At 55.2% G+C, this 20,023-nt stretch overlaps 9 protein-coding genes across 9 annotated transcripts; 5 read left to right on the top strand and 4 right to left on the bottom strand.

Annotated features, from left to right (window-relative positions):
• Positions 1 to 76: 76 nt before the first annotated feature.
• Positions 77 to 1,512, bottom strand: PG997_012667 (uncharacterized protein; the record flags this gene model as incomplete). Its single annotated transcript, XM_066816981.1, has 4 exons — positions 77 to 853; positions 931 to 1,151; positions 1,212 to 1,240; positions 1,310 to 1,512. 4 exons carry the CDS (start codon positions 1,510 to 1,512, stop codon positions 77 to 79), a joined length of 1,230 nt encoding a protein of 409 aa, XP_066662673.1.
• A 1,086-nt stretch (positions 1,513 to 2,598) lies between these two features.
• Positions 2,599 to 3,747, bottom strand: PG997_012666 (phosphorylase family protein; the record flags this gene model as incomplete). Its single annotated transcript, XM_066816980.1, has 4 exons — positions 2,599 to 3,005; positions 3,064 to 3,116; positions 3,179 to 3,554; positions 3,720 to 3,747. 4 exons carry the CDS (start codon positions 3,745 to 3,747, stop codon positions 2,599 to 2,601), a joined length of 864 nt encoding a protein of 287 aa, XP_066662672.1.
• A 718-nt stretch (positions 3,748 to 4,465) lies between these two features.
• Positions 4,466 to 6,270, top strand: PG997_012665 (uncharacterized protein; the record flags this gene model as incomplete). The annotated part of the gene is made up of 2 exons (XM_066816979.1): positions 4,466 to 6,163; positions 6,232 to 6,270. The coding sequence occupies 2 exons, from the start codon at positions 4,466 to 4,468 to the stop codon at positions 6,268 to 6,270; spliced, it is 1,737 nt and encodes a 578-aa protein (XP_066662671.1).
• A 1,233-nt stretch (positions 6,271 to 7,503) lies between these two features.
• On the top strand, positions 7,504 to 8,357 carry PG997_012664 (uncharacterized protein; the record flags this gene model as incomplete). The annotated part of the gene is made up of 2 exons (XM_066816978.1): positions 7,504 to 8,124; positions 8,184 to 8,357. The coding sequence occupies 2 exons, from the start codon at positions 7,504 to 7,506 to the stop codon at positions 8,355 to 8,357; spliced, it is 795 nt and encodes a 264-aa protein (XP_066662670.1).
• A 181-nt stretch (positions 8,358 to 8,538) lies between these two features.
• On the bottom strand, positions 8,539 to 9,792 carry PG997_012663 (uncharacterized protein; the record flags this gene model as incomplete). The annotated part of the gene is made up of 1 exon (XM_066816977.1): positions 8,539 to 9,792. One exon carries the CDS (start codon positions 9,790 to 9,792, stop codon positions 8,539 to 8,541), a length of 1,254 nt encoding a protein of 417 aa, XP_066662669.1.
• An 883-nt stretch (positions 9,793 to 10,675) lies between these two features.
• On the top strand, positions 10,676 to 11,519 carry PG997_012662 (uncharacterized protein; the record flags this gene model as incomplete). The annotated part of the gene is made up of 2 exons (XM_066816976.1): positions 10,676 to 11,098; positions 11,157 to 11,519. The coding sequence occupies 2 exons, from the start codon at positions 10,676 to 10,678 to the stop codon at positions 11,517 to 11,519; spliced, it is 786 nt and encodes a 261-aa protein (XP_066662668.1).
• Positions 11,520 to 12,392: 873 nt separating this feature from the next.
• On the top strand, positions 12,393 to 14,104 carry PG997_012661 (6-hydroxy-D-nicotine oxidase; the record flags this gene model as incomplete). The annotated part of the gene is made up of 5 exons (XM_066816975.1): positions 12,393 to 12,638; positions 12,700 to 12,916; positions 12,998 to 13,398; positions 13,485 to 14,009; positions 14,084 to 14,104. 5 exons carry the CDS (start codon positions 12,393 to 12,395, stop codon positions 14,102 to 14,104), a joined length of 1,410 nt encoding a protein of 469 aa, XP_066662667.1.
• A 504-nt stretch (positions 14,105 to 14,608) lies between these two features.
• On the bottom strand, positions 14,609 to 16,282 carry PG997_012660 (iron-containing alcohol dehydrogenase-domain containing protein; the record flags this gene model as incomplete). Its single annotated transcript, XM_066816974.1, has 4 exons — positions 14,609 to 15,036; positions 15,093 to 15,730; positions 15,788 to 16,179; positions 16,253 to 16,282. The coding sequence occupies 4 exons, from the start codon at positions 16,280 to 16,282 to the stop codon at positions 14,609 to 14,611; spliced, it is 1,488 nt and encodes a 495-aa protein (XP_066662666.1).
• Positions 16,283 to 17,212: 930 nt separating this feature from the next.
• On the top strand, positions 17,213 to 18,416 carry PG997_012659 (uncharacterized protein; the record flags this gene model as incomplete). Its single annotated transcript, XM_066816973.1, has 2 exons — positions 17,213 to 17,743; positions 17,784 to 18,416. The coding sequence occupies 2 exons, from the start codon at positions 17,213 to 17,215 to the stop codon at positions 18,414 to 18,416; spliced, it is 1,164 nt and encodes a 387-aa protein (XP_066662665.1).
• Between the last annotated feature and the right edge of the window lie 1,607 nt (positions 18,417 to 20,023).

Here is a 20,023-nt window from a genome sequence, read left to right as displayed (position 1 = left end):
CCAATAACCACCGCTAGTTGAAGCGGGGCTGCAAATATCATATGCAGTGTTCATTATAAAAAACCGAGGCCTTGCCTCAAGCCCAAGCAGCGGCGATTTTATCCGCTGCATCTCCAGCCATGGTCAAATAAGCATCTGCCGCCATATCATCATCGAGACCAAGGAACTGCTGGTTGGTCGGGAGATCCTTATTGTGGAGGATGGGATAGATGGCCGTGCCCTCGTTGTTCTCGTCAAACATGGCACCGAAGATGAACGTGGGCTTCAGGTCGACCGCGCCGACGAGCTGCTTGCGATAGAAGTCGCCGTGCGCGCGCGAGTCCGGGTTAAAGGGCGAGCTGGGGTTGGAGTTATGGTTGTCACCGCCGGGCCAGACAACAATACTGCTGTCGATTCCCAACTCAGCAAGGGCGTTTTTGTCCTCGGCCGCCTGCCGCCCGTCGTGGAAGTCCTGGTAGTTGTCGTTGTCGTACGAGCCCACCGTCCACGGCTGCAGCATGTCGGCCAGCTTGAAGACGTCGCCGTAGCCCGTCTGGTTCTCGACAAGCTCCGCGTGCCACGCCTGCTGCACGCCCAGGATGACGTAGTACCCCGCCCGCTTCAGCGCCGTCACGATGGCGATGCCGTCGGCGGGGGTCACGGAGGTCACGATGCCCATGCCCCAGATCTCGATGACGGGCTTGCCGTTGTGGCGCATGTAGGCTGACGAGGAGATGATGTCGGACAGGGCGGCGAGATCGGCGAGGTAGGTCGCGGTGATGTTGCTCGAGGATGTCGCGGCGCCGTTGAGGTCGTACTCGATGACGAATCCGCGGCCGTACTTCTCGGCCGCCGTCTTGGAAAACCTCAGGATCTTTAAACGGTATTAGTTAGAATCAACGGTTTGTCAGACTACCCTGCCACAGGCGTAATGGGAAACGTAGGCAGTACCTTATCCCACCCGCCATTCGCTTCGTTTATATAACCATAGAAGCGCTGAAGAAAGGCACCGCTGATGCCATGGTCCGCCATCATCTTGAAGTGGAGGTCTACGACACCCTCGCAGTCATTGGTGTAGAACTGTGCCGCACTGCCGTCAGGTTTGATGAATGGCGTATCAAACAGGCATTCTTGAGGGTATCCAGTGACATCTGGAATCGTATCCACGCCAACTAGATGCGTCTGAGTTAACGATGGGTTATCGCAACGGACAAGAACACACCACTACTTACCATGACCAACCTCAGGGCTAGGCCGGTCCCTGTGACGTATATATGTCAGTTTACTTGTCTTCCCATGCTATGACAGATGAGCACCAGAAAGAACACACGTCGTCCAATGAGAATTCCCGTTGTCCTCGCCCGGCTTTCGAAACCATGCCTGGTAGCCGACAAAGAACTTGCCGTTCAAGGTTGACGTATCGATGGCTGTTGCCCGGGACTGCTGCTTAGGATGAGAGCCTGGCGCTGCAAGCCCCTGAATGGACTGCAGGACCAAGGCCCCAATAGCCGAGAGGAAGAATCTAGATTGCATTTTGGTACAGTGGTGTTTGGTTTGTGACTTGAGAATGGGCTGGGGTCTGTCAAAACCAAGTAGGAAGACTCCGAGTATATATAGTCCGGTAACATATGTATATCTACGCTCAGGCTTTCTTTTCCACTGTCTATTCTTAGTGGCCCACTATTGCCTTCGCGAATGTGTCAGCGCCCCTAGACATGACATAACAAAGTGTGTGGTTGTGACACTGCGGCTGACAGGTTCTGGGAGGATGGACCAGTAAGGGCAGGCTCAAACCGAGCGAAGTCTCAGGGGTCAGCTTATAGACCAAGCTCGGATATCGAGTCTCAGGGGAGATGCAGGTTGCTTACTCTGTACACCTTCCGCATTCAGGTAGTTGTATATGCTGCCTTACTACGCAACGCAATAGTGGATTGTACTGTCAGCCTTACGGAGTTAACGATCTGCAGCATCCCTTAACTGTATCACTTGTCGCAAATACGAGGGATTGAGTGCCCTTGGAAGCTATTACTTTGACCTGATAGATATGTTGCTATATTTGCGGATGGTTGTTGAGAGGAGCCCCTTGGTTTTCACCTGATCTTCTTGTGCCAATGGTTTAAGGGGCTTTGCTCCCCCTTTTCTTCAACCTCGCCCCCAGTATTTGAGATGAACATCTAACTAGTTCATTGAATCTAGATCCCGAAAGTCAAAATATGATATTCTGAACTCACAATTATATCATCTGCATTCATAGCCAACTTCCTGATTTGTTTGCCCATGCTAGACAATTGAGCCGACCACAGAGCCTGTGGAGAGAAAAGTATTATGACCGGCCGTAGTGTAAGTAATCTGTCTAGTTTTAGTTTCAGAATTGTCCAAGGTCGAGTCTATGGATCATGTCTTTGTGTGCGGTGGTGCCGAGGTATCTACATTACAAAAAGACAGAAAAATAAATATATAAAAGCCACGACTAATTAGACTGAATACTAGCTCGATTCATGGACGCACAGTTAGCAAAAGTTGACTCTATTAGATGTGGGTTTTACAGTATTTCAATTCATCTAGGAACAATATCACCCTGGAGGCGCACTCCTGTATCTAGATGCTCACTTCCACCATCTAGTTATCTTCTAAGAATCCGGGGAAGAGGTATTGGACCTTCTTGAGCGCCTCTGGGTTTCGGCCCTCGGGCTTGGTCATGAAAGAGACGGCGCCCTTGCTTTGACCCTCCCAATGCTTAGCCTGCACCAGGTCGCTGTTGTCCTGCTTGCACAGCTGGTCGAGAACGGCACCAACGAGATGGCGGGCGTTCTGGCCGTTGGTCGACATGTAGTGCATGACCATAGACACGTCGACATCCTCGGTGCTGTGCCAGCAGTCGTAGTCGGTAGCCATGCAGATCATCTGGTAGGCCATCTCGGCCTCCCGGGCGAGCTTGGCCTCGGGAAGTGCCGACATGTTGATGACGGATCCACCCCAAGAGCGGTACATGTTGGATTCCGCGCGAGTCGAGAACTGGGGACCCTCTGCATTGGAAATGGTTAGTTATTGCCCTCGTCAAAGATATATTTGCCTTGAACTTGCCCATGCAGATAATAGTTCCCTTCTCGTGCAGCTTCACGCCGTCGCCCTTCATGCTGGCAGCGCAGCCCTTGACGATATCGACAATCTTGGAGTCGAAGGGATCGCCAAAGGGGACGTGGCCGACCAGGCCCCCTCGAAGAAGGTGAATGGGCGGATGCCCTTGGTGCGGTCGATGATCTGATCGGGGACCACAAAGTCCATGGGCTTAATCTCCTCTTGCAGCGAGCCGACGGCGGAGAAGGCGATCACGCAGCGCACGCCGATGTGTCGAAGGGCGGCGATGTTGGCGCGGGCGGGAACCTCGTGGGGCGCAAACTGGTGGTGTGCGCCATGGCGGGCGAGGAATGCGACGGGGACGCCGTTGTGCTCGAGGATGAGGATGGGGGCGGAAGGCTTGCCCCAGGGCGTGTCGGGGTTCACCTGAGCGATCGGGGTGTAGCCATCGATCTTGTAGAGGCCGGTACCGCCAATGACGGCGATGTGGACGGGACCTAAGACAGCATCAAGAAAAAAGCACCGTTAGTTGGCTGACTGAGTGAGGCCTATTTTGAGCTTCAAGAATAGGATGTAGGTTTTTGGCGGGGTAGCTGTTATTTTTTTCAGGGCCTCGGGCGTGCCTCCGCCGGATTGGAATGGTGGGAATAGCGCAAACTCACGGTCGAAGGTCTCGGGCAAAGACGACATGTTGACGTTTCCAGGGGCAAGTATCTATCCAAAGAAAACTGAGAAAAACTGACGATCAAGGAGTCTCTGCGGTTTTTCTTTGGCTACTTCGATCAAAGGGATCTGGATTCGATTCATCCCACCATGCACCAAGCACATGTCGGGTCGCTACTTGCCTACCTAACGCATGCCCATAACCCCGCCAGCACGCGATTAAGGCAGTGGGCCACGGCGATAAGCACCCACGTTGTCTGCTAATTGGCCATTAAGCTTTGGCCGAGATCAAAAGCTCAGAGTCTGATTTCAGAGCTGTCACCATTGACTGAATTACCTGTGTACTATATCACGCAGGCCTTGATGCCCATTCATTAGACCTGAGATGTGACTCTCCGCGAGTGCCAATACCCAATACCCAGACGAGGCTGTCGCGTCAGGCGGGCCAAGGCGACTCTGCCAAGTCACTTCCAAGCTGAGTGACGTGCAATGCAACTGAAACAAACCTGCCACTTAGTGCTGCGCCATGCATCATTATGTAAACGATATGCGGGGCACGTCTTACGCATCGTCCCCGCGGATCTCCCCTGGAGCGAGGCAGTAAATAAACCACCAAATCTCCCTTCTGCTGTTCATTCATTCAAGCAAGGGTGCATCTGTTCCTGGAAGTAGACAATCTCTCCCACAATCCCCCTACCACCTCCATCTAGACCATTTTCGCCTTCTACGCTATCCCAAAGCAGCCATGTCCGAGTCTGACCTCGGCAAGAGCAAGCATGGCATCCCCGATGTCGTCATGCAGCACATCGACAAATACGTCGACGGACTCGCTCCCCAGATCCAGCCGCTCATCTCCACCGAGCTCGACGTCTTCCAGCAGAAGACCGTCGACAGTCTCGAAGACAAAGTGATTGAAGCTTTTCGCTCGCTTTTCGACAAGTCGGGAGAGAAGCACTCCGACTCAAGATCGCTGGATGGCGCGCCGCCTGACTCGTATGGCATCGGTTCCTTGCCATTTGCCAACGAGATCCAGTCCCTTACTCGTTCTTTCTCCCAAATCACCAACGATGCTCAGGGTGACCTGCAGCAGATCCTGAACCTGACCGAAGGAGGGTCCAATGAGCCTACTCGCTCAAGAGGCGGTGGCCATGACGACTCCTTCAGTGAAGGCGCGAGGGGCTTCCTTTCTGCGGCCATTGGCGCGGTATCAGAGCATGCCCGCCGCGAGTCCGGCGGTCAGCCGGTGGCCTTGGACGGTTTCCTGGGCGTTCTGAGCAATGCGGTCAAAGACAGCTCCCGCAACCCTGAAGAAAAGGCCCGTATGATTAGCCCGGAGATCAAGGAGAAGGTCAGCGCTATCCTGCGGCAACAACATGCTCCCATTGCGGAGCAGTTTACGAGAATAGCGCTGGATCACATCAAGAAATGGCTTCGCGGCAACACATCGTCCCGTGACTTGGGTGATGGTGCCAAGGACGAAATCAAGAGCCTTGTCAAAGGCGTGGCCGGCTTGTTCGGTCACAAGAAGCAGTCCGACGACACGTCGCGAGATCTCCCTCGCGATGGTGAAGACAGTGGAGGCAGCGGAGGTGGTTTCTCTAAGATGATTAGCGACAAGCTGAGCACAGGCATAGCTCAAGTCCATCGTGAAGTGAGACTCGAGTTCCGCAAGATTCTCGGAACTATCGAAAAGAGTCTCTTCGAAGCTCTCCCTGACCAGTTCCAAGGGCCTCTCGAGAAGATCTTGGGTGGAAATCCTTTTGATTCATCACTCGATTCGCAGGCGAACGCTTCCCGTGGAGTTGGAGACCGGGGACTTGGAGATGACATCAAGACGAAGCTGGTCGAAAGCATCCGTCGTCTCGTGCGCAAGGTGCAAGAGACCCTGAGAGAGAAGATCCTGGACATTGTGAACGGAGGCCATCGTAAGTTCGAGCGGTCGAGCTGGGTGTTCGTCCAGAACAAGGTGGAGGAGAAGGTCCAGCGTTTCTTGCCCGATGTCCGCATCACTGTGCCCGACGACATTGGAAACGAGGGCGTCAGTGTTGGAGCTCCCGATAAAGGAAAATTGAACAACCCTCCTCATGAGGGTGGTATGCCCCCGGCTCCCAGTCAAGGCCAACCACCACCAAGCCATGATTATCAGCCGCCGCAGCACGATTACAAGCCGCCGCAGCACGATTACCGGCCGCCACAGCATGACTACCAGCCGCCAGGCCAGGGTTATCAACCATCCAACCCACCTCCAACCCACGATTACCGACCCCAGGGTTCAGGTGGAGGGTACCAGCCAGGCCAAGGCCAGTATACCAGCGGCCCTCAGGAACACCAATACCCGCCACCTCCCTCGCAGCATAACACCTACGGATCTGGTCCTCCTTCGCAGTCATACCCGCCGCCGCCGCCGTCGTACACGCCGCCACCTCAGTCCTACCCCCTCAAGGTGGTTATGAGTCTGGTGGCTCGCATCACCAGGGCCCTGACTCGTACCAACGAAACGACTACAACCAGTCATACAACCAGCAACAGCCGCCTTACGACCGCCGCTAATGGGTGGTTTATGAATGGCTTATTATCGGCATGTTTGAGTGCTGGTTCAAGCTTCTGAGCCTGATCCAGACGCTGTAAAAGCGCACAAGTCGAATCATCATCAGGAAAAGTCTGGTTGTTTCAGTCCGAGTTTCCTCCCAATTCTGTTTTCTTCCTGGATGGGTAAGGTTAATGAAGGATGATTGTGGTCTAATGGAATGGATATGATTGACGCGTTAGCAATAGCACGTTTCTCAATTATAGTTTGGGTTGACCCTTGAATCGCTACCAATGCATTGGACTCCACTGATCGCCTCACCCCGTACTGCCGATCGTAGCACAGGGGCTCGGACCTGGTATGATTCACTCGTATAATCCCGCCAGTCAAGCGCTGTTCTCCGAATTCCAGTATTAACCGCTGCAGGTGGAGGCAGTCACCGCTGGACCCGTGCCGTCTTGGTTTGCGGGACAGGCAATAGTTGTCATGCTGTCTTCTTCCGCATCTTGGAGAACGTTTGTCGCTTGCGGAGTCGGGGCCGCGCTGCTGTTGAGATGAGCTGCTAAGCCGGGGGGTATGAGCATGATGTGTGGGCAAGCTAGTCCCCCGTCCACTTTGGGCACGGCATTGAGCAGCAGTCTTTCCTATTCGGGGCGTTGCACTCGGTTGGCTGGCCTTGCTGGGTGTGCCCCTGGACACGCTAGACTGGCAGTTCCGGCGCATTAAAGGACCTCGCTCCAGGGCGCGCAGGGCGTGCAGGGCCAGGGGTTAATATGGAGCCGCCCATTTAGACCATACCGAGCTGCCACACGCCGTTTCAACGGTTCCATGGCGATGTGACGTTTCCCGCCAGGACTTCCCAAAGCAACTTACGATCCAGCCGTGATTAGTGGGAAAATCGCATTTCGCCTTCCTGTCGATAACATCGGCTGCTAATGCGGTACGGGGCCTTGGGGTTCATTAATCTGAAATCGCCGGCAATGGTCTGTTCGATGGGGAGGGTGCCGATGTGCTATATAACAGCATACATCCTCCCCAGATGAGCATGCAGATATTTTGTTCCCTAAACAATTCCACTCTTTTATTGAAACAAATCTGCATATCCTATAAGCCATTTCGTCATCAGCGACCATGAAGATCTCTTTGGGAGCTCTCCTCGCATTCGGTGTCTCGGCGGTCTTGGGATTGCCACAATTCTCAGCCCTCGGTACGTCATCTCCTTCTCACTCCCGGCTTTGTCTTGGCCATTAGAACTCATGAAGCTAACTCGAAATCTTGTGGTGACCTTAATAGAAGACCCATCCTCGACCAGCCTTGTTGCCCGGTCCGCGGGATGCGGCAAGAACGCCATCTCGTCGGGGACCAAGTCCATCAACGTCAACGGCAAGAACCGGCAGTACATCCTGCGCGTGCCCAACGACTACGACAGCAGCCGGCAGTACAAGCTCATCTTCGCCTTCCACTGGGTGGGCGGGACCATGCAGGACGTCTCGAGCGGCGGCACGGACCGGGAGCTCTGGTCCTACTACGGCATGCAGCGGACGGCCAACGAGAGCGCGATCCTGGTGGCGCCGCAGGGGCTCAACAACGGCTGGGGCAACTCGGGCGGCGAGGACCTGGCCTTTGTGGACGCCATGGTCTCGTCGCTCAAGGGCGACTTGTGCGTCGACGATAAGCAGCTCTACTCCATCGGCTTCTCGTACGGCGGCTCCATGAGCTACTCCATCGCCTGCAGCCGCGCCAAGACGTTCCGCGGCGTCGCCGTCATGTCGGGCGGGCAGCTCAGCGGCTGCGACGGCGGCAACGACCCCATCGCGTACCTCGGCATCCACGGCATCAGCGACGGCACCCTCAACATCGCCGGGGCCGCTCCCTGCGTGACCGCTTCGTCAAGAACAACGGCTGCACGCAAACGAACCCGCCCGAGCCCAGCCAGGGCAGCGGCGTCCACACCAAGACCGAGTACGCGGGGTGCAGGGCCGGGTTCCCCGTCACTTGGATCGCCTTCGACGGCGGTCACTACCCGGGCGCCGTCGACCACGGCCCAGAGAGCGGCGCTAAGTCGTACGTGCCGGGCGAGATCTTCTCCTTCTTCAGCAAGTTGACGTAGCGGGGAAGATGCGGGGGTATATACATATTATTCATTACTGTAAATAGGTTGGCCGTCTTGGCCCTGTGAATATAAGCGAAACATCATTGTGTGAGATGAAGAGAAGGTCATGTCATTTCAGACATGCCTCCCCAGCAACAAAATGAAGTGACACAATTATGCCGGTTTTGGATGAGGGTTATTATTCCCCCGTCCTTCTACCAAGATCGATGAAACTCACAGCAGACGTCACCCAGGACCTTGAATCTCGGCTGAACACTCCGGCCGCCTCGAGCCGAGAATGATCCCAGAACACGAGTCCTGTCCACCGGACCACCTGGATCGTCTCACGCTGACGATCGCCAAGCGAGCCTCGGAGATGGGGGTCGTAGCGTCCCCAGCCGGTGCCCTCGTTCACCCAGGTCCAGACCGCCCGCGGCCCCGGGTCGGCATCCTCGCCGCGCAGCGATGCCCCGCGCACGTACACCTCGAGCCCGTCCGGCTTCCCGGGCATGTCCCATTCCGGGATCCGCTCTAAATTATCCAGGATTCTGTCCAGCTGGGGCGGGAAGTCCTCTCGCCGCAGCTCGTACGCCGTCCGGCCTTGGAGCATTATTTCCTCTCTGCGCGCCGAGTCCGGGGAGATGCTCGCCTCGTGCAGGGCCTCGAGTCCCAGCCGGGTCAGGTCCCGGTCTTGTATCGCGTACCAGAGGTCCTTCTTCTCCTGGGCCATATTCCACGTGTCGGCGAAATAGGTCTGCTGCGGGAAAAGGGGCTGCACACACTCCCTCTCATAGAAGGCTTTGAGGCACCAGTTGATGCACCGCAACTGCTCCTTTTCCCAGGGCGGCAGCGCCGCAAAGAAGGGATGCGTGACGGGTATATCCACGGGAAATTTGAGTCCTTGTTGGGCACAGGGTGCGCCGCAGCGATGGAGGCGGGAAAACATCTCCAACAAATAGAAGGCTCGTGACATCCTACTTCTTTCCGCCCTGGTAAGTGGCTTCTCTGCTAGGGTGGTGACCGGCTGCGGGACGGTGGACCCGCGGGCCAGGGGCGTGCAGTATCTGATGTATTCGTCGACGAAGCTCTCGACGGCATGGTGCAGCCGGCTCATGGCGATGGCGTCCCGCACCGTGAGCTTCTCGTCCGTTACGCGCCGCTTCTTGCGCAGCTCGACGGCCAGCCAGGTCTCGATGGTGTGCGCCGCTTCCGGGTACGGCCATACTACTGTCAGGTTCCGCAGGCCTTGCGCGAGGTAGGCCTCGGGGAGAACGTCGATGTCGATGAGGTTCTTCACGAAGCGGGTGGCGATCCATTGCTCGGCACTCTTGAAAGCCGCATAGAATTCCGGGCATGACAGGACAGCGGATCGGAGGGACGGCCAATCCGTGGCGTAGGACAGGACCAACTGCTTTAGTTCCGGTGACAGTTGCTCGATGCGGCTCAGCGCCATGTTTGTTCGGTTGAGAGTTATCGTGATGGGAACGAATCAGTATCACGTCCGTCTGGCAAGAGAATCGAGCTTCTTTTTAGATCCATGAATAAGAAAGGAAAGTCAATACTCAAAGGAAAGAAGCTACTATTTAGGCAGCGGCCCTAGAATCCACATACTAATAAGAGCAGTGTCCACTTGCGGCGACAGATGAAGAAATCCCCACCATCGTTGCCTACAATACCCTGGTATTCCTGGAAGAGCCGGTTGTTATCGCGCCGACCAAACGCCGCTGCAGTTTCTTTCATTACATCCCCGCCCACCATGGATGATTGCTGCCGGGCCGGGCCGTTGTGGGTTTGGCCTCGCCGCCGCCGCCGATCCTTCGGATCCGAGAAGTGGTCTCGGAGGGACAGTATCCTTATGCGCCGGTGAAGTAATGCATTAGGGGGGTAATGTGCTCGTCAAAGATCAATTGAAACTTCCTGTAGAAGCTAATCAGATTAGCACTGTCCCCTCATATCTCAAGAATGGGCCGTGGGGCGAAGCTATCAAGAGAACTATCAAAGTCGCATCAGACAAGGATGGACGGGCGTTGGCACGACATTGGGTGAGGCAAACGCTGTATGCAAGGGGGTTGGCTGAACGGGCACACCATCGCCAGCCTTTTCACCAGGCGACAAAACACCAGGGGCGTGCCTTGCGTCACTAGCTTCGGCTGGGTATCAATCACCAACTGTACGATTTCAGACCAGTAGGGAAACGATCGTCACTGTTACAAGTTGGACCAACTCTACCCTACCCCCTCACCTCATGTCCAACATGCTCAACCCAAGATTTCCAACCATCAAGAATCCGAACTCGCAATATCCCCAAGAAGAAGGCCTCAGCGGATGCTGCTATCATGGGTCCTACCATCGTCATCTGCTCCGGCGCGTGGCCACTCGAGCTGTTATTCCAACCTCTTATCCAAGCTTTCAAGGCAATTGGTCAGGATGCGATATGCAAGGTCCCTCAGAGCTATCCAGCTGTTGATCCTAAGAACCCGCCTGAGCGCAATTACGACAGTGTCTTTCTTCGTACTCAGGTCTTGGACCCTCTCCTGGAAGAAGGGGAAGACGTCGTGGTGTTCATGCACTCTTACGGGGGCGTGTACGGCCCCGAGTCTTTGGACGGCACCAGCAAGAAGGAAAGAATGGCCAAGGGGTTGCAAGGCGGCGTCGTTGCTGTCATTTTCGCCGCCGCCTACATCGCCTCCGAGGGAGTGAGTGCGATTGACACCATGGGACTCGATCCTGATAACCTCCCGGACTACTTGGAACACGATGTGAGTAAAAGCCCGAGCCGAAACTATGGCCACGTACATGCTTACATGAAACCAAAAGCGGTCCACGGACCTTGTGGGATTCAAGAAGGCGGCTGCCAAAGCCATGTTGTTCCATGACCTCCCGGACGAGGAGGCTGACAGGCTGGCGGACCTATTGCCTAAGCAACCGTTTACTTGCTTTTCTACTCCGGTACGATGGGACCCTTACCGTGATACTAACTTTCAAGGACTTCTGGGGTATATACATACCGAGACAGACAGGATCCTACCACTGGAGAAGCAGAAACACTATGTCGGGAGTGCGGGGATCGAAACCACCTACATGATGAAGGACATGTCGCATTCTCCGCATCATGAGCAGCCTGACCTTTTGGCCAGGGTTGTTGTGAGCGTGATGAGGACAATTCGCGAGGGGAAGTGAGTAGGAAGACAGTCTGAGGTGTGCGCATTCATTCCGCAGGATCACGAGGCGCACTTCATGCAAGATCTATCTGCCGGTGAACCCTTCTTTTCCCTCAGATTCTCACTTTGTTACATCGGACGCTGCTTTCTTTGTATAAGATGCGTGCGGGGAAGCTTGTACAGGAGTAACGACAGGGGCTGCTGATATGGCTTGTTGCGCCTTGCGTAACCCGCTCAATACAAGACCCTTCTACGCTGTTAGGTAGTAAGGTAGTATTGTAGGCCGGTAGGCCGGCCTACCATTTGCATATAGGGTCTGGCCGAGTTGTTGGTACCGGCGAAGCTGATTGCAATAAGTGGCTAGCTAACGACTGGCTACCTGGTAATGCGAGTTGGAAATAACTGCATTCCGTCTAACACGAATCATCAGAGTGTTCTTACTAAGTACCTAGATAAATAGAGCATTGCTACAGCGAGTTGCTGATGCGGTTTGGTTACATCGCAGCAAGGAGGCATCGCTGGTTCAGCTGCAACTCCGAAGCTACTGTAGCTTTAGGTCCCAGGCATAGACTTCATTGGTCCAGTCACTTCCATCAAGCAGAAGAATGCATTAGTTCTATGTGTTATCATGGCCTCAGGACCCGATCGTGCATACAATAGTGTTGGTGGAAGGGATTCTATAGGCTAGCTAACTTATGGGAGACGCGGAAAGATCATGCGACCAACAACGGTAAGTCCTAACAGGATATGTCGTCTTTCAACAGTAGGCAAATGCACTAGATACTCGCAGCTTATAAAAAAGGTGACTTCCACTATAGCTCTTGAATGTCTGTATAGGCTTTTCCCGGTATCTCATGTGTACGTCACACTGAAGGACAAGAGCTGACCCATGATGCATGCCTATATGCTCTTCCTGTTGGCTTTGGGCTTCATTCCTGTGAAAGCTTTAGATAAGTGTCAATCACAGAAGTACTCCGACTTTGCGAAATCTCTCGGCCCAATACTGTCTCCTGGGGCCTCCATCAACTTTCCCGGTACTGACAAGTTCGCCAACGCCACCACCCGGTATTCTGCTTACGGAGCGCCCGATTTTGCGATTACTGTTGATGTAGCCACAGAAGGTGATGTTGACAATGTCGTCAGTGGACTCCCTTTTTATGCAAGCTGGGCGTACCTTAACCCAGCATGTGAAACCATAGGTTCAAGTAGCGAACGCACATCAGCTGCCGTTCTTGGCAACTTCAGGCCACCACGGAGCAACTATCTCACTGGGTCGGCTGCGCTGTGGCATCAATATCAACCTGCGTGCTCTCAATTCGGTACGAGTGCTAGAGGATGGCCGGACGGCACTAATTGGCGGTGGCACTCTCACCATCGAGGTCACGGAAGCTCTTTGGGCCCATGGGAAATGGACAGGTTTGTGAACTCCTCTCGGTCGTTCGCCCGCGACAACTGGCCATATAAAGGGGTACCATTAGCTGACATGTTTTTGGTCAGTAACCGGTATCTGCGAGTGCACATCCCTCCTAGGCCCCGGACTGGGCGGCGGACACGGCTGGAACCAGGGCCGCTACGGCTTGGGACTCGACCAGATCGTCGAAGCCCACCTGGTCCTCGGCGACGGCTCGCGCATCGTGGTTTCAGAGGACTCCCACGCGGATCTGTTCTGGGGCCTGCGTGGCGCCGGCCACAACTTCGGCATCGTGACCTCGGTCAAGTACAAGATATACGACGTGCCCGACGGAAACACGTGGGTGATCGGCAAGTACACGTTCACGGAAGATAAACTTGAGGCGCTCTTCGGACTTCTGGATTCCTTCGTCGCGGACGGGGCGCAGCCGGTCGAGCTGAGACATTGGGTGACCTTTATGCGCGTGCCTGAGATCGATCCAATCCACGTGGGCCACCTCTCCGTTTTTTTCTCCTCCTAGTATGAGTGTTTTTCTGAAAGTGAATGTTCCCCTAACCTTGGCGATACGAGCAGGCCGTTTTCGTCACGTGGATCGTCTACGAGGGCACACCCGAACAAGCGTCGCCCTACACTTCCAAGATGGAAGCCCTGGGGCCGGCCACGACAACCTTCAACACGACCGCGTACCCAGGAATCGCCGTGCTGATGGACATGGACCGAGGCGCGTTGTCGTGTCTCGAGAACGGCGACCACGTGCTGCGGTTCCCGATCGACGTCCGGGGGTACAACCTCACGGCCCACCGTGCCGCGTACACCATATTCGACGAAGTGTCGGAGGCGTACCAGGCTCTGAGCGGCGCCACTATGTTGAACGAAGGGTACTCGGTGCGGGCTGTTCAGGAGGTCCCTGCGGACAATACGGCGTACCCGGACCGGTTCAATAACCTCCTGCTGTCTGCGAGCTTTCGGGTCAAACCCAATGCTACCGCCGACGACGCCACGGGTGGTATGGATATGGATCAGATAGCCATCGAGGCGGGTCTGAAGATCCGGCGGACGCTCTTCGAGGGCGGCGAGTCGCCCGATCTTTACACCTACGTCAACTACGGGTTGGGCTTGGAGACGCTGGAGAACTACTACGGGTATGAGGATTGGAGACTCACGAGGCTTAGGGGGCTGAAGGCGAAGTATGATCCGGATCGCAAGTTTAGCTTTTATGCCCCTATCGAGTAGTCATAGTGGGCGAAGTACGAGTATCCCCTTAATGGCGACAACGCTGCCCCCACCATATCGTGTCGTCCCGTATGGATTAGGGAATAACCAGTGCCGTAGTATAATGTTTATCCAATTAGTAGCATAATACTTGGTATAACATTAACAGTAAGTATTTACCGCGAGTAATCGACTGGCCTAATTATTTCGTAATCGTGTTATTTAATGGGAATAAGTATTATGCTACTAATTGGATAAACATTATACTACGGCACTGGTTATTCCCTAATCCATACGGGACGACACGATATGGTGGGGGCAGCGTTGTCGCCATTAAGGGGATATGTGTTGCCCGACGGACCACTGGTGGCAGACGAAGGAAATCAATAAGTAAAAGGGTTCTTTACGAATGGAAGTGTATTCGTAATAAATTGGATTTCCGTGTCGCTACAAATCAGTCCATGCATTCTCTCGCTCGCGATAAGTTAATAGGTCATGGCATCCTCAAACAGGTTTCTCAGCTGTTCCTTCTCCGCCTCCAACTCTGTCCGCAGACCAGGGGCGAGCATGAGCACACGCGCCTGCGGAATCGTACCCTCCACCAGAGCATCAACATGCTCTCTGCCGAAGCCCAGATCCTTGAGACCTCGAGGCTGGTCTCCCAACTTCACGAGGAACTCCTGGAGGGCATCGGCCAGAACCGCACCGGCGTCTTCGCGCCTGACGTTGGAGATGTCCACACCAAACGCCTCGGCGGCGGCCAGATGTCGCTCGGGGTTCGAGGGGCCCGTGAAGCGGAAGACGGCGGGAGCCGACACGGCCACGGAAACGCCGTGGGGGATGATGGGGGAATCGACCTCGTAGCCACCGTGTTTATAGCCCGGGTTTTGGCCCGAAATAGGGTAGGACATGCCTGGAGAAGTTATCAGCTAACATGGCGCATTTTCTTTCAGACATGCAAGAACTTACCGTGACATAAGTGTACGCCAGCGTTACCGAACCCTACGCCCGCCAGGGTGGCAGCAAGCAGCATCTCACTCTGAGCCTCCAAGTCCTCGGGGTCCTTGACTGAACGGGGTAGATACTTGACCGTGCTTCTCAGAGCACTCAGCGAGAATATATCGCTGATGGGATTGGCACCCTGGTACGCCGGCCGCATGATCGGGTTGAGCGGGCGCGGCGTTCTCTGGTTGTACGGAATCGCCGTCCACGACTCCAGGGCATGGCATAGCACATCCAGACCGGAGCTCGCCTTGACGGCGGCCGGCATGGTCCTGGTGTTGAGCGGATCGCAAATGCCGAGCGTCGGCTTCAGGTTCCTGTGCGCGATGCCCGTCTTCGCCCGCTTCGCGACGAGGTCGAAGATGGCCGTGCCGGTCGTCTCCGAGCCGGTACCTGCCGTGGTCGGGATGGCGATGAGAGGCTTGAGCGCCCTTTCTATGGGACGCCCATTGCCCAGAGGGGCGTTGACGAAGTCCAAGAAGTCGGCATCCGGGTATTCGGTATACAGGTTCATAAGCTTTGCTGTGTCAATGACCGATCCACCACCCACGGCCAAGAAGGCGTCAGGTGCATACGGCTTCGCGAACTTGATTGCTTCTTTGATCCTGGTACAATTGTGAGCCGAGTTTGATGACAGATGCGTTGCCCTTAAAAATACTCACGAGCTGTCCTTGGGTTCGACCCGCACTTTGTCAAAGACTTCAAATTCGACCCCTTCCTTGGTGAGCGCCTCCTGGACCTGCTCCATGGCCGTCAACCGGCGGACGGTGGAGTCGGTGACGACGCAGACGCGTTTCGCGCCCATGTTCTTGAAGTCCATGCCGACCTCCTTGGTCACCCCGGGCCCGAAGCGTATAGAGGACGCGGCCATCTCGAACGCGTACTCCTTCTGGTCCACCGGCGACGCGTACCCCCGCCTGGATGTCCGCTGGGCATACCTGTCTACCTGGGACCTGGCCTGGTGGTGGTGATGTCCCGGGTTCGAGTGGCAAGGGCAGTTGGGCGGGTGAGCATACTGCACAGTCCGGAGCAGACTGACTGCCCTCGTCGCGGCCTTGTAGTTTGGCTCGTGGTCAGCTACGACATAGCGCAGTCTTCGTGCGTTGCCTGGAGACGTTATCACTTACATTGGGTGCTATTCTGACAGCGGCGACCATTTTGAGACTGTGCTAGCAACGGTACTCGTAATACTTTTTCAGCGCAACGAAGTGTTTACGTCGCCTATGAGAAATAGCGCCTCGGCTCTTAAACAAAGCTTACGAGATGCTCCAGTGACACGGGAAAGTGAAGGCGCCATTGCCGAGCGGCATCGTCATCCGCTTCTAGTTGGGGTAGATTGTGGGGAAGTACGGGCTAAAGGTTAGCGTGTGGAGAGGTCTCGGTTCGCTGTCGGCTTTGCTAAGCCAGCCTCTGCCTACTGGCACACCTACTGTTCTCTGGAAACTCGAGGCTGGTTTCGTCGATTTATACTCGGGAATGAAGATCTAAATTACGCTGTTTGTTACTGTTCGGGTATGAGCCATGTTCATCTCAAGCCGTTCTGGTTTTCCTTGCCCCTGTCCAAACCTACTTGCCGTGTATAGAACATCCCCAAACTGTCCTGGGATAAGATCGTTCGTGATAGAGGGGCAATTGTCTTCAATTGTTACCCCGCTCTATATGCGCGACTGGGACTTTCGTAAGCCAGGTCGTCCCCCCTGTCGTAGGTATGAACTTACGTTATTGGCGTACGTCGACCCAGGAGATAGGTGAACTTCGGAGTGAAATCGCGGAGTTATATCTCGGGATGAACCCCTGGAATGGTGAGTGGAGCTCCGGCGTGGAATCTCGGGGTGACTCACGCCTTGAATGTCTCGAATCATTGTCAGACGAAAGCAACTCCAAAGCGACTTTTCTTCATATACGCGTCGGCATTCACAATGAAGGGCCAGTTGAACTGTTCATGACTAAGTAGGGTAGAGTTGTTACGATATAAGACCACCATGCTCGATTGACTTTCCTAATCTATCTCCTGTGTAAACTGCCAAACTGTCCATCTCTGAGCTGTCCTTGAATTAGATAATACTCCCATATCGTCAATCTGCAACATGTCTGCCTCCAAGAGTAACAACAAAGGTTCTCGAATGCGCCTCAGGGACCTTCTCCCTGAGTTGGATCTGGGCAGCTGGAAGCCCGGCCCCCTGAACTCCTTGACCGACGTGCCAGGCGTCAAGGTGCACACCCAGGAGATCTTCTCCGAGGACGGCAGCGTCAATACCGGCGTGACCTCCATCCTCCCTCGCGACGAGTGGTTCAAAAAGGCCTGCTACAGCGGCATCTTCAGCTTCAACGGCTCGGGCGAGATGACAGGCAGCCACTGGATCAACGAGACCGGGCTGCTGCACTCGCCCATCATCATCACCAACTCCTTCGCCGTCGGCGCCGCGTACCAGGGCATCTACGAATACACCTTGAAGAAGCTGGGCAGCCGAGACGGCTCGGTCGACTGGTTCCTGCTGCCCGTCGTCGCCGAGACGTATGACGGCTACCTGAACAACCTGACCCGCTTCGTCGTCAAGCCCGAGCACATCGTGCACGGTCTAGAGAACGTGTCCAGCGACCGGGTCCGCGAGGGCAACGTCGGCGGCGGCTGCGGCATGATCTGTCACTACTTCAAAGGGCGGGACCGGCAGCAGCAGCCGCGTGGTCCCGGGAGTCGACGCCAAGGGGGAGCCCAAGACGTACACCGTCGGCGCGCTCGTGCAGGCCAACTACGGCAAGCAGAAGGACTTCCGCCTCGCCGGCGCGCCCGTGGGCCGCATCCTAGCCGAGGAGGCCGCCCGGCGGGCCGAGGCCGACGCGGCGCTCAAGGCGGCGCAGGAGGACCTGGTCTCGGAGAAGAACCGCAAGGACGGAAGCATCATCGTCATCCTGGCCACGGACGCGCCGCTGAACCCCGTTCAGCTGCAGCGCCTCGCCAAGCGGGCCACGGTTGGGCTCGCGCGCGTCGGCGGCAAAGGCCATAACCCGTCTGGCGACATCTTCCTGGCCTTTTCTACCGGGAACGAGCTGGCGGTGCAATCCATCAGCTCGACCCGCAAGGCATTTGATCCTTTCCAGCCACAGGTTCACAACATTGAGGTGGTGGACGACCACTCGATCAACGGCCTGTTCGAGGCGGCGGCTGAGGCCACCGAGGAGGCCATCTACAACGTGCTGTGCATGGCGGAAACCATGACGGGAAACCAAGGCCGCACCATGGAGGCTTTGCCGCTGGACAGAGTCAAGGAAATCATGTCGAAGTATATGTAGGAGATCTTGCTCGGAACTTTGTTAGGCGGAGCAAGAAGCGACGAGTGATGGCCCCCCATAACCGTAAAGAACCCCCGTCGTAACGTGGCCATTGAGCACTATGTTCTTACATGGGAAAACCCAGTGCTCGGTTAGAGTTTCCTCCCGTCATCATATAGGTCTGTTTTCTCTACTTGGGCGTGATTGCTACATCGAACCTCCTTTCTATATACGCAATTATTTGGTTTCCTACACTGGCATGAAGGTACCTTGGCACTCCTCAATGCGAGCTGCACATACCTGGCAAGATAACGTCTAGCTCTGGTGGATAGAGGCATAACTAATATTGTCCTTGCACACATTCGCAATTTTCAAAGTCCAAACGGTTGGAGGAAGACGCGGGATTCTACCGTTTCGCTCACCGTTGGTTTTGTTTCACACTTGCCTACAATAAAAGGCTGATGTCACCGGAAGCTGTTCCCCGTAGAGCGTCATGGCTGGGGAGACATTCGAGACAGCAAGACACGGCTTGTGGGGAACATGCAATTTCACGACCCACGACCCACGATCCAACCCAGAACCCCAGGGGAAAAAAGGCGGGCAGGCGGGAAGGAGAAAAAGATCCATTGGATCTAACCACGATAGGAAAAGAAGCTTGGGCCAGCCTGCTAAAGTGGTAGTTCCTTCCCTAGCTTCCAGCTGCTCGACAGGGGTAGCTCCTGGCTCGAAAAATCCAACTGATGGGCAGATGGCAGATGGATATACGGATATGGAGGAAGTGTTCTGATGTCGGAAGAGTGCAGTCATCTCTTCATATCGGCCATCTTGGCTCCTGTATGTCCCCGTGAGTAATCAAACCAAAGCCCGGCTGATGTCTGGCCTGCCCGAGGGCTGGGGTGTGTTTTCTGATCGGTGTGTCGTTCAGTGGGGAGGCAAGCCGGATTATTGCAACCCTATGTGGATGAACGGGAGGCAGCATACTTGGAAAGCATGCCACCTGTGTATGATCATCGCATCTCCTGAACAAACCCTGGCCTGTTCTATTTTCGCATTCACCTTGTTTCGTGTCGTCCCATTCGTTTTGACGCTTGTGCGTTTTAATACCTACTCTATATGCTGGGTATTCGATGCTGGGCGCGGATTGTTTACATGTAGGTACCAACTTACTGGCAAAACGCGTTATCAGTTTGATGTGTGCATAATCTGAGCCCTCTTGGAAGTGGCCAATGTAAGGGCCAGATCTGCCACGAAGGGTGTGAGTTCCAGTCATTCGATTAATCCCACGCGGGGGCGCATCTGCTGGGTGTGCGGCTGCATACATCGGAAGAGCTGGGACGGGGCGTGGCGGCTGCTGGCTTCCCTGAGTCTCCAAATGCACCGACTCAAGGGAGAAAAAGTAAGCAGAGGGGCCATCGATAGGCTGCTACGGCCCAATTCCTCATTCCACATGACCACCACGGCAATTTCGTTTCTCGTACGGAATAACCCTGGTCAGGTAACGGGCAAACACAAACAGCCCCGAGTGGTTTCTGACGGCGACGGTCAGGTACGTTGAAGACGTGAAAAAGAGACAACATGGAACGGAAGCGAGGCAATCAATCCCTCCACCCCTCCATCCGACATGTATC

This window comes from Apiospora hydei, assembly GCF_038363865.1.
Source record: "Apiospora hydei strain CBS 114990 chromosome Unknown utg000009l_segment0_segment0, whole genome shotgun sequence".
Taxonomy (NCBI): domain Eukaryota; kingdom Fungi; phylum Ascomycota; class Sordariomycetes; order Amphisphaeriales; family Apiosporaceae; genus Apiospora; species Apiospora hydei.
This window is presented reverse-complemented; position numbering and strand designations above follow the sequence as displayed.